This window comes from Petaurus breviceps, unplaced genomic scaffold (assembly GCF_028583685.1).
Source record: "Petaurus breviceps papuanus isolate PSGF00001 unplaced genomic scaffold, PetGlider_PUasm1.0 90683, whole genome shotgun sequence".
Taxonomy (NCBI): Eukaryota; Metazoa; Chordata; class Mammalia; order Diprotodontia; family Petauridae; genus Petaurus; species Petaurus breviceps.
Window position 1 is genome coordinate 7,524,405 of NW_027187308.1, and position 12,148 is coordinate 7,536,552.

The 12,148-nt window shown below is 41.4% G+C and overlaps 2 protein-coding genes across 3 annotated transcripts in view; both read right to left on the minus strand.

The window, feature by feature from the left end:
• Positions 1-12,148, minus strand: part of TBC1D23 (TBC1 domain family member 23) — a 377,925-nt gene that overhangs the window by 99,226 nt on the left and 266,551 nt on the right. The gene's annotated exons all lie outside the window — the stretch shown is intronic.
• LOC138144064 (large ribosomal subunit protein eL29-like) lies at positions 53-388 on the minus strand. The gene has a single exon (XM_069065379.1). The coding sequence runs from the start codon at positions 386-388 to the stop codon at positions 53-55; it is 336 nt and encodes a 111-aa protein (XP_068921480.1).

A 12,148-nucleotide genomic window follows, 5' to 3' on the forward strand; every position in this document is an offset into this window, starting at 1 on the left:
GGGGTCAGTGGACTTGGCAGCCTTGGGGTTAGTGGGCTTGGTAGACTTGGGGTCAGTGGGCTTGGCAGCCTTGGGGGTCAGTGGACTTGGCAGCCTTGGGGTTAGTGGGATTGGTAGACTTGGGGTCAGTGGGCTTGGCAACCTTAGAGTCAGGCTTTGTGATCCTGGAGTCTGGACATTTGATGCTGATCCTAGGACCTGGACGCTTGGTAGCCATTTTGTGGCCAGTATGCCAGGCGCTGTCCTTGGGGATCTTGGGCCTGAGGAGCTTGACTTTGGAGGCCTTGGTGCTCAGGGCCTTGATGGCCTCTGCTCTGGCCTTGATGGCTTTGGTGTTGTTGGCCTGCATCTTTTTCAGCCCCTTCTTGTGTTTCTTGGCAAAGCGCATGTTTCTCAGAAACTTGGGGTCAACCCCTTTCAGAGACTCGTATCTCTGTGACCTAGGTTTCTTTTTTTTTTTTAAGCAATTGGGGTTAAGTAACTTGCCCAAGGTTACACTGCCAATTATTTCTGGGTGTGGTGCTAAGTATCTGAGCCTGGATTCGATCCCCAGGTCATCCCAACACTGGGGTCAGTGCTCTTACTCGCTGTGCTACCTGGCCACCCCGTGACCTAAGTTTCTTGATGCCATTTCTGTGCCATTTTCATGATTGGTTGTGGGTGCTATGGTTCTTAGACTTAGCCATCTTTACACCACAGCCTGCACTAACAGGCACTCCACTGACCAGAAGAGGTCAGAGGGAGAGAGAGAAAGCAATCTTTTCTCTTCTTATAGGATAGAGAGCACTCTCCTCCCAATCACCTAGACTCATAACCTAGTTTCATCCTTGACTCCTTATTCTCTCACCCCACCCCCATATCCAATCTGCTGCCAACTCCTGTTAATTCTACCTTCACAACATCTCTAACACTGTCAGCACCTTGGTACAGGCCTCATTACCTCATGCATGGACTATTGCAATAAACTACTGGTTGCTCTCTTTGCCTCAAGCCTCTCCCCACTTCAGTCCATTTTTCAAGAAGCTGTCAAGTTGATTTTCCAAAGCCTAGGTCTGACCATGTCACTTCCCCACACCGCCCCCCTCCCATTCAATATATTTCAGTGGCTGCCTATAGCCTCCAAAATAAAATAGAAATTCATCTGTTTGGCTTTTAAAGACCTTCATCACTGGATCCCTTTCTACCTTTCCATTCTTCTTACTCCTTACATATCTACCATCACATACTCTGTGATCCAGTGGCTTTCTTTGCTCTTCTTTGAACATAACTCTCGATATCCTGTCTTAGGGTATCCTTGGCTATCTCCCATACCTGGAACTCTCTTCTTCCTCATCTCTGCCTCCTGGCTTCCCTGACTTCTTTCAAATCTTAGCTAAAGTTCCTTTTGTGGCAGCAAAGAATTGGAAATTGAAGGGATACCCATCAATTGTGGAAATGGTTGTGGTATATGAATGTAAAGAAATGCTGTTGTTCCATAAGAAATGATGAGCAGGCAGACTTCAGAAAAACCTAGGAAGACTTACATGAGCTGATGCCAAGTGAAGTGAGCAGAACAAGGAGAACACTATACACAGTAACAGCAATATTGTATGATGATCTACTGTGATTGACTTAGTTTTTTTCAGCAATACATATAATAGTTCTATAAGACTCATGATAGAAAATGCTATTCATATCTAGAGAAAGAACTGGTGGAATCTAAATGCAGACTGAACATATTATTTTCACTCTGATTTTTTTTCCCTTTTGTTCTGTTTCTTCTTTAACAGATTTACTGCCTAATGTAAAAATGTTTTATATGATTGCACATGTATAACTTATATCAGATTGCTTGCCATCTTGGGGAGGGGAAAGAACAAGGAGGAGAAGGAGGGAGAAAAATTTGGAACTCAAAATCTTATAAAAAGGAATGTTGAAAATTGTCTTTACATGTAACTGGAAAAAATAAAATACTATTCAAAATTTAGCTTAATCCCAACTTCTGCCAGAAGTCTTTCTTTATCCCACTTAATACTAGCATCTTCCTCAGAGATTAGCTCCAATTTATCCTCTGTATATTTTGTTTGTTCTGAGTGTGTTTGCTATCTTCCCCATTGGACTGAGATCTTTGGACCAGCGACTGTTTTGTCTTTGTGTTCCTAGTGCTTATCACAGTTCCTGGACATGGTAGATACTTAATCAATACTCCTTGACTTGACTTGACTTTCACCTCTTCTCCTTTCCTATTCAACCCCAACTCTTGTGGCAATGATGAGAAACTTATGCAACAACACAAAGCCATTCACCTCCTGAAATTTCTTTTTCCCATTCAGTTCTAGTCAAATGTTGAGATTTGTTGGTAAATGTCTGAAGAGAACAAACCCCAAAATCTGACATAGTTTTAGAAAGAATTTTATTGGGGCAGCTAAGTGGCACAGTGAATAGAGCACTGGAGTCAGGAGGACCTGGGTTCAGATCCGGTCTCAGACACTTAACACAAAAAAATAGCTGTGTGACCTTGGGCAAGTCACTTAACCCCAATGGCCCTCCAAAAAAAAAGCAAAAAAAAACCCCACCCTACCTTTTAGGGGCTGCTAGGTGGTGCAGTGAATAGATCACTGGCCCTGGAGTCAGGAGGACCTGGGTTTGGATCTGGCCTCAGACACTTAACAAAAAAAAAACCCTAGCCATGTGACCTTGGGCAAGTCACTTAACTCCAATTGCCCTCCAAAAATAAAAAAAAATTATTAAGTCATTTAGCAAAGGAGAGAGCTGGAAAAAGGTGTGGATCCTTCCTCAAGTCTTTCTGAGGTTATAGAGTTGAAACAAGGGTGTGAGGATATTTGCCTGATTGGTCTCATATAGGCATTAGGCAATTTCCAGAGGAAGTATATCAGCAGATAAGTTTAAATATCCAAATCTGGGGAACCCGAACACAAGCTCTGGATTGACCCAACACCAGACTGCAGTGGAATCTAAGCATTCCTTGCAGATATCTAGCATCTTGGAGGTCAGTATGACCTCTATTGTAAGCTTAGGGTTAGACAATTTTCTTTACTTTTCTTTTTTTTTTTCGGGGTTAAGTAACTTGCTCAAGGTCACACGGCCAGTTATTTCTGGGTGTGGTGCTAAGTATCTGAGCCCAGATTTGATCCCCAGGTGATCCCGACACTGGAGCCGGTGCTCTTACTCACTGAGCCACCTGGCCGCCCCTAAGCAATTGGGGTTAAGTAACTTGCTCAAGGTTACATGGCCAGGTGTTTCTGGTGGGTGCTAAGTGGCTGAGCCCAGATTTGATCCCCAGGTCATCCCGACACTGGAGCTGGTGCTCTTACTTGCTGTGCTACCTGGCCGCCCTGACAATTTTCTAACTGCATAAAGTAAGCTTCAAATAATATTAACACATTATAAATAATAAAATTTTAAATAACAAAAATCATCTCAGGATTCAGGACAGAAGTCCAACAGTAGTCTACTTCTATCACCAATAATCTGAGAACATGAGGGAAAGTCTCGGTCTCAAATACCTAAACAAAACTGGGTTAACCATGAACACCAACTTTCCACTATGTTCATCTCTACCACAAAAGTGTGATTACTTTTTCAGTGATGTAGAATGTCTCAGCAAGACCTTATTAAATAAATAAACAGCAAGATTCATTAAATATCAGCCCTCCCTAAAGGGAGGTCACTTTAGAAACTCAGAGTAGGTTGACCTGAGTATTAGGCAAATGAGTTCCAAAATGTAGCAGGTCAAATACTCTTTTTTTTTTCTTTTGATCTAAAAGCAAATGACTTCATTGGTAAAATAGAGACGGCTTCTACAAAGAGTTATAAATAATAATTGTTTCAGGGGAGACCTGGCCCAGAAGACATTGTGACTGGGGTGTCATTGCCCAAGGAGAAGGGAAAGCCTGTCTTTTAAAGAGTTAGCTCTACTCCAATGCACTATTGATGGAGCTTAATGTAAAAACTCTCTAACACATGTGGGGCGTGGCCTCCCCAAAGTTTGAAGTATTGTCTATAGATGCTAGATTGTTTTCACTCTAGGAGTACTGAGAAATACAAATTCACACTGCCCAGGTTTGTAGTTTAGCTAGAGGATGAAGGATGAACAACAATCTGGAATCCTGCTCAAAATACTGAAAATGTGAAATCGACACTTGTAGAGTCTCCACGTCACATCTGGAATCTTTTTATTTTCATGACCTCCACATTCAGAGGGCTCAGATTCTCAACATACTGTGTCTATATAGCTTAATGAATATAGTGAAAATTAAAAGAAAAATATTAAGCCATCCACCATCTGCCTCTAGTCATCTCCTAAAACCTCCTCCCCAGTGCCCTCCAAGTTTTTGGGTGTGGTGGGAGGAGGCTAAGAAACCACCCACATGCACAACTTGTGGAGAAGGAATAAAAGAAGAGTTGTGTGTCCAGGTTTCTGGCTCCAGATCATAGACTATATACCAAGGGGAAAAGAAGTGCAAAAATGTCATCTCTCCATTCTTGATCATTAGCCTACAAGATTATCAACAGCTGCCAACTGTAGGACTGAGGGTCCTTCCTTTCTATGCTCTAATCTCTCACTCTATCCAAGCATCTGGATCAACTCTACAATTCTGGTCTCTGCCATCCTAGTTACCAGCTGTTAGAGTTTGAGCCTTGGGACTCAGCACATCTGCTCCATGCAGTCCCATTTTAACAGCTGTTCACTGCTCACCCATCCCCACATGGCAATCTGGAAGTCTTAATCTCAAGGACAGCAGATGGAAAAGAGACAGTCAATCCTGGATACCCAGGTCCAAATTTTGTCATCTCTAGAAGCATGGCTACTTTCCCTTTGTGGGTGTGTGTTCTCTTAGAATCCTGGGGAGTGAAAAATAGGTAACATCAGAAACTAGTCTTCTGGTTAGGGGGTTTGATGATTCTTAGAAATTGAATTGGCTCTCTGCTCTCCAACTGAATTGGAATCATAATTACTCTCCCAGATATTCAACAGATAAGATGGCAATGTGTGGGTCACAGCATATTCAAAACTTTCCCTCCCATTGGCTCTGATCAAAGAGAGCACATAGTAAGTAGTTTAGAAATTCTTTACAAAGCATTTTAAAATTGGAGGTAGGAGATGATGTAGTGTGTGTGTGAAGGACAAATGCATTTTCCTAAGATGAGGAAAGAAGCCAGAGGAATAGTGAGAAATCAAAGAATTAGAGATGAGGATAGAGAATAGTTATTAGTGTTAAGCAAGAGCAGGCAATCATCAAGTATAGTGGGATACGTCTGTCATCACTGCTGCGGAGGCTGTGGCTAATTAATGGAATAATTAATTAATTAATAATAGCTAGCATTTATATAGTACCCTCTAGGTGCTAGGCACCCTGCTAAGTACTTTCACAAATATTATCTCATTTGATTCTCACAACAGCCCTTGGAGGGAGGTGCTATTATTATCCTCAGTTTACAGTTAAGGAAACTGGAGCAAACAGAAGTGAGGTGATTTGTCTAAGAATGCACAGCTAGTAAGTATCTAACACAGGTCTTCCTTACCCAGGGCCTGCCCTCTATCTGCTCCACCATCTAGTGGCCTTTGGCGGATTGCTTGAGTTATAGTTCGAAATGCAGTAGTGTTGTTATGGGAATGGGAATCTGAAGATCTTCTCTACCTCTTGATAGGCTTAAGTGACTCTGAGAGCCAAATATACCCTGCCCCTAATAGGCTGAATGTGGTCACATGGAGCCTGTGTTAGGAGGCTTGTTTTTCAGGAATGCCCACACCTCGTTGCTTTGTGATTGGGCAGTGGGTCAAGAGGGTTGTTATATTCTCTGAGCCAGGAAAAGGCTATATATACCCAGATGTGAGGTTTTGCTGTGGGGCTCACTTTGAGAAGAGTTGTATGATTTGACCAGATGAGATTCTGGGCAGCCGTTGAGCCCCCCGCTTTTAAAACCCCGATGTTGGTACTTCCCTCTCTGGTAACTGACTAGGTATGGATGTAATGGTCAGACAGCTGGAAGCCTGTCTGTTGATGTTTCTGTCTGCTTGTAACCTCTGTATTCTCTGAAATTGAGAGTGCTGACTTTTTCCCCCTGAATTAGGTAAATGACATATGTTTGATTAAAGCAAAATTGTTGATCCATTTTGAGTTGCTTTCCTTTAGAAAAGCAGACCTAGGAACCTGTGTTGGCAGCCACCCTGGGGATGCTGGGATGCTTGCTGCTACAAGGGTTAAAGCTAATTGGGTGGCTGCATTTTGAGCAGTACCAATATGGTGCCTGGAGTGGAGGGTCAACAACAACTGCATTGGTCCAAGTCAGAAAAATGGAGCAGGTTAAAGCCTCTGTGCTAATCTGTTTGGGTATTGGGCCCTTGAGTAGCCTCTGCATTTCCAGTCTATGTAAAGTAGGCAGTGATGAAGAAGAAGAAGGAGGAGGAGGAGGAGGAGGAGGAGGGGGAAGAAGAGGAGGAGGGGAAGGAGTGGGAGGAGGAAGAGGGGGAGGAGGAGGAAGAGGGGGAGGAGGGGAAGGAGGAGGAGGAGGAAGAGGAGAAGGTGGTGGAGGAGGAAAAGGTGGCAACCCATGAACCTGGTAGCCTTGATTATAACTTTTATAAATTCTTCATAATTTATACCCATTTATCTCTTCTATTTTCTCCCATTCTTCTTTCCCTTCCCTTCTCCTGACTTCCTTTTTTTCATCTTCTTCCTCACCTCCTCTACCAAGTGCTAGTAGAACTCAAAGAAATTGTGGGCATCGCTTAACCCCCTTGGCGGTACACAGAGCAAAGAAGATACTTATTTTTGGTGAGCGTCAAACTCATGATTTTATGATCAGGAGTTTTAACTGAACTTTAGGAACATTTGGGAGCTACAGAAGATTTTAAGAAAAGGGAATGACATGGTTGAAAAGATGGAAGATGATTTCTGATACTGTAGAATGGACTGGAAAAGGAGAGAATAGAGAGAATAAGCTTTTATATAGCCAGGCACTATGCTAAGTGCTTTATAAATATTAGTATTTAATTTGAAAATTTAAATAATAAAATTTATTTTTTAAAATTTTCAAAATTTAATTTAATGATTATTATTAAGGGAGAAAAGTCAAGGGGCCAGAAAGAAGTTTGTTTCCAACGATTTGGGCCTGGGAGGGTCAATACAGAGAGTAGGCTATGGCTATAGGCAAGAGGGAAAAGTTTGTGAAGTAGTTTTAAATTCTCTATAGAGTTTTTTTTTTTTTTTTTTGCCTTTTGGAGGGCAATTGGGGTTAAGTAATTTGCCCAAGGTTACACAGCTAGTTTGTGTGTGTGTGGGTGGGTGTTAAGTGGCTGAGGCCAGAACCAAACTCGGGTCCTCCTGACTCTGGGGCCGGCGTTTGACTCACTGCGCCACCTAGCTGCCCATCTAGAGAGTTTTAAAAATAGCAGCCCCTATCTTCTGAGGATAATGTAGGTGAAGTCTTTACCAGATGATAAGGAAAGGAAAGGATATGATGACCTTTGGGGACCTCCTGATTCTATTTTCTAGTCCCATGATGACTAAAAACTTTTAAGAACAAGCATCCTTGGGCTTGCAATACAGAAAGTTTAACTTCTTTTTCTGTGTTGCCTATGTGAGTGGTAAATAAAGGGAACTCAAGACTCCCAACTCCCAGTCTCTATATGAACCTTTCTGAGCCTGTTTTCTGTTCTGTAAAATTAATCTAGTAATACCTAACCCACTTACCTCACAGGGTTAATATAAAGATTATATAAAAGAATATATTTGAAAGGACTTTGGAGTTCTGTAGGCCTTGCATGGTGGCATAGGCCTGTGGTCCATGCTACTTGGAAGACTAAGGCTAGGATTATTTGAGTTCAGGAGTTTTGAACTGCAGCAGGGCTAAAACTTATTGGGTGTCGTCACTGAGTCTGGCTCCAGTATGGCGAGCACCCAGGAGCAGCTCATTAGGCTTTCTAAGGAGGAGTGAACCAGCCTAGGTTGGAAAAAAAGCAGGCCAAAACTTCTGTGCCTATCAGCAATGAGATCAAGCCTATGAATGGCTACTGAACTTTTCTGCCTGACCCTGTCTCAAAAAAATAATAATAATAAGGCACTGCTATTGGTCCCAAATCCACTACTGACTAGCCTTGTGACTTTGAGCAAATCACTCCACCTATCTAGTTTTCATTTTCCTCATTGGTAAAATGAGGAGGTTGGACTAGCTAGATGATTTAATAATCTAGTTTCAGCTATACACATTTCCCATGAATCTATAAAGACCAGTTGCCTACTAGTTTATAAAATGACACTAGGTGGCGCTGCTGTAATTCCAATGAAAATGCTGTGACCATAACCCTGGTACAAATTTTACCCTGGTCCCTCAGTGCCCATTGACTTGGAAGGCATAATGTCAGGAAGAAGAATCTGCTCCACTGATTTAGTCTCATTTTAAAATGAGGGCTTCTGGACTTACAAATGCCTTTACTAACTGCTTTCATTACTGTGTAGCCTTTGTCCCAATAACTTTTTTTTTTTTGCACCTGGGACTGCCCATCTCAGGCTAAGAAGTACGGGGGCTATTCATACCCGTCGAACTCTGATTGAAGATTTAACCTGCTCTATTTTGGACCTGGGTCATTAGCACCTTCCTGGGTAACCTGGTGGCCCTTTGACTCCTGGGGGCTCACCATACCAGTGTCAGACTTAGTACGGACACCCAATTGGCCAACCCAATAGTGAGTTACACTGCAGTTCAGAACATTGACACTCAAGACAGCCACCAGCTTCAGCCTCTCTGGTAGCAGGGAATGCTCCACTATACCAGGCAATCCTTCCTTTAAAAATAATTTTGTAATTGGACAAGAAAAGGAAAGAACACTGGATTTAAATACAGAAGACCTGGGTTGAAATCCTGACTTTGCCACTTATCATCTGTGTGATCTTGACAAAGTCATTGGCCTTTTCTAGGGCTTTCCCATCTATAACAAAGGATGTGATTTCTAAGGTCATTTCTTAACTCTAAATGTTTCAATATTCCTATGAAAGGGAAGAGAACCAACCAGTTAATATGACTCTAAGTAAGTTCTATAGTTCTACAGCTGGTCTATAGAATACTTGCAGTGTAATCCATACGTGAGTGTCCGCACGACTTTCCAAAGTTTGGAAGATACATAGATAAGCAATGAACTCTGCTTTTGTATTTGATTCATTTCAATTTGACAAGTATCTGTTAAGCGCCTACTATTTGCAGATCATAACATTAGGGTCACTGACCTATGTAGTTGATAAAGGAAGAAATCATCAGGTATATGAGGACCCAGTGCTACATCTCGCTTCTTCCCAGCATGGACATTATGCTTTAGTCATTCTGCACTATCTCCTAAATGCATCTTGGGCTTTTTAATCTTTAAGCTTTTTTTTTTTAAGCAATCAGGGTTAATTAACTTGCTCAAGGTTACAGGCCAGGTGTTTCTGGGTGGGTGCTAAGTGTCTGAGCCCGGGATTCGATCTCCAGGTCATCCTGACACTGGAGCCGGTGCTCTTACTGGCTGTGCTACCTGGCCGCCCCAATCTTTAAGCTTTTGCTTATGTGATTGCCTCTGTCTGGAATGCCTTTCCCCTGTCCCAGCTTATCAGAGACTTATTTATCACTTTTTGTATGATACTTTGATCCTTCCTATTCTGTTTCTGAAAAGCATTGGCTTTTCCCTCTGCTCTGCTATAGTGTGTACCATTTAGGTGATACCACTTATATAGAACTAGGGTATTGCTTTACATTGTAGATATTTGTGTACCTGTTATATCTCTCCTACTAGTACTTAGATTGTCTCATATAACTCTGTACTCTAGCTTGGTATAAGTAAACATTTAATAATATTTTGAATGAATGAATAAGAGAAGATATCAAGCAAAGTGAATTGTCCATGTAGTGAACTGTAACATAAGAATGGCTGAGTTGGGTTTAGAATGGCATTTTCTCCCATTTCTTTGGGCCACTGAAAGTGGTTACTAAAATGTCAGTTGGTTGCTTTTTTTTTGCTTTGTTAAGAATGTCAGGGAAGAATTATTAGGACATTCCTGAATTACATAGGCTATACAAGTTAATTTAGTCACCACACTGAATTTCAAGCAAACATAATTCTTTGCAATGAGCCACAACATGGCTATGGCCAGCCAAGAATGCTTCAAAGTCTCTATTCCCTATAACTTTTTTAACTTGGTGTTAGAGATTTCTTAAGAGGTTCATTATGATTCAAGGTAATTCCAGTAGGCTCATGTGTTTCCATTTGGTTTTGTGTCAAATTTCCAGAAGCAGATGGACAGATTTAGATGTGTATGTATCTTTTGTCACCAAGATACAATAGCGATGGTCAGGAGCAGCAACAGAAACATCAAGTCTACTGGATGAATGATGAGACATACATCCGATGTCGTTTTTGGTTGCCTACTTCCCAGGTCTGGACCATTTGAATTAAGACAGTTAAAAGGCCATAGATCTCTTGTATGCTACCTTTCCCAGGGCCTAAACTGATACTGGAACTCACTCTTTACCAATATCCATTCAGTGTAGAGTCTCATTCTCCATCAGGTATAGTGGGGTGGCCATAGCATGGTTAGCTCAGCAGATGAAGACTCTGCTGCATGGGGAGTACTCTATAAGGCAAGAGGGTTAAAAATCAGGGTTGCCAGACATAGGACAAATAGGGTGGAAGAAGAAGTCAGAGGTTCATTGGAGAAAGGAGTGGAGGGCATTTGAGCTCAGCTCAGAGTGAAAAGTCTTACGTGGAGAACACTTAGCTGAATTTGGAAAGAGAAGTTAGTAAAATGGGAATGGCAGATCCAGGGCTAAGTAAGGATGGACTAGAGTCTAGATAGAATGATAAGGACTTTGAAGTCAAAATTCGTCAGCAGATTCCAGCCTAATTCCCCCAAAAGGTAGGAGATCTCTATGCTGACCACTGAGGACATGCTGACATAATGGGGATTGATTGACAATTTCCCCATCATGACAGGCCAAGAAAGTAAGTAGTTTCCCACCACTTTAAGTCTTCCCTGGGAGATTTTTCTATCTCATTTTCCCTGTGGAGAATTGTATGGGGTTGTGCCTCTTTGTTTTTGTGGGTACAGAGAATGCTTTCCCTACTTTATTTCTTCCCTATAGAATGTAATTTCCTTGAGGGAGGGTAGGGATTGTTTTGCTTCTGTCTTTGAATTCCCAGAACCTAGCAAAATGTCTGGCCCATAGTAGGCACTTAATAAATGTTTATTGAATTGATTATTTTCATTGTTTCAAGTCTTAAATGTGTTCTTTTTGGATTTATGTCTTTTGTATACAGTGGCAATAGGATAGGATTGGGTAGGGTCTGGGGGAGAGGGGAGTGTGTGAGTTGCACAACCAATTGCCAAGAGAAGTCAGAGGTAATGATTCAACCATTCTGGAGAACAATTTGGAGCTATGCCCAAAGGGCTATAAAACTGCACATACCCTTTGATCCAGCAATACTGCTTCTAGGTCTGTATCCCAAAGAGATCATAAAAAAGGGAAAAGGACACACATGTACAAAAATATTTATAGTAGCTCTTTTTGTGGTGGCCAAGAATTGGAAATTGAGGGGATGCCCATCAATTGGGGAATGGCTGAACAAGTTGTGGTATGTGAACATAATGGAATAGTATTGTGCTCTAAGAAATGATGAGCAGGAAGATTTCAGAAAAACCTGGAAAGACTTTATGAACTGATGCTAAGTGAAGTGAGCAGAACCAAGGAGAACACTGTTCACAGTAACAGCAACACTGTGCGATGACCAACTTTGATAGACTTAGCTCTTCTCTACAATACAGTGATTTAAGACAATTCCAAATGACTTATGGTGGAAAATGCTATCCATATCCTGAGAAAGAACTACAGGGTCTGAATGCAGATTGAAGAATACTATTTTCTCTTTTTTTCTTGTGGTTTTTTCCCCTTTTGTTCTGATTATTCTTTCACAACATGACTAATGTGGAAATAAGTTTAATATGATTGTACATATATATCCTATATCATATTGCTTGCCATCTTGAAAGGGGACAGATAAAGGAAGGGAAGAAGAAAGTGAGAAAAAAAGTTTGGAACTCAAAATCTTATAAACGTGAATGTTGAAAACTATTTTTTTTATGTAATTGGAAAAAACAAAATACTATTACATGGAAAA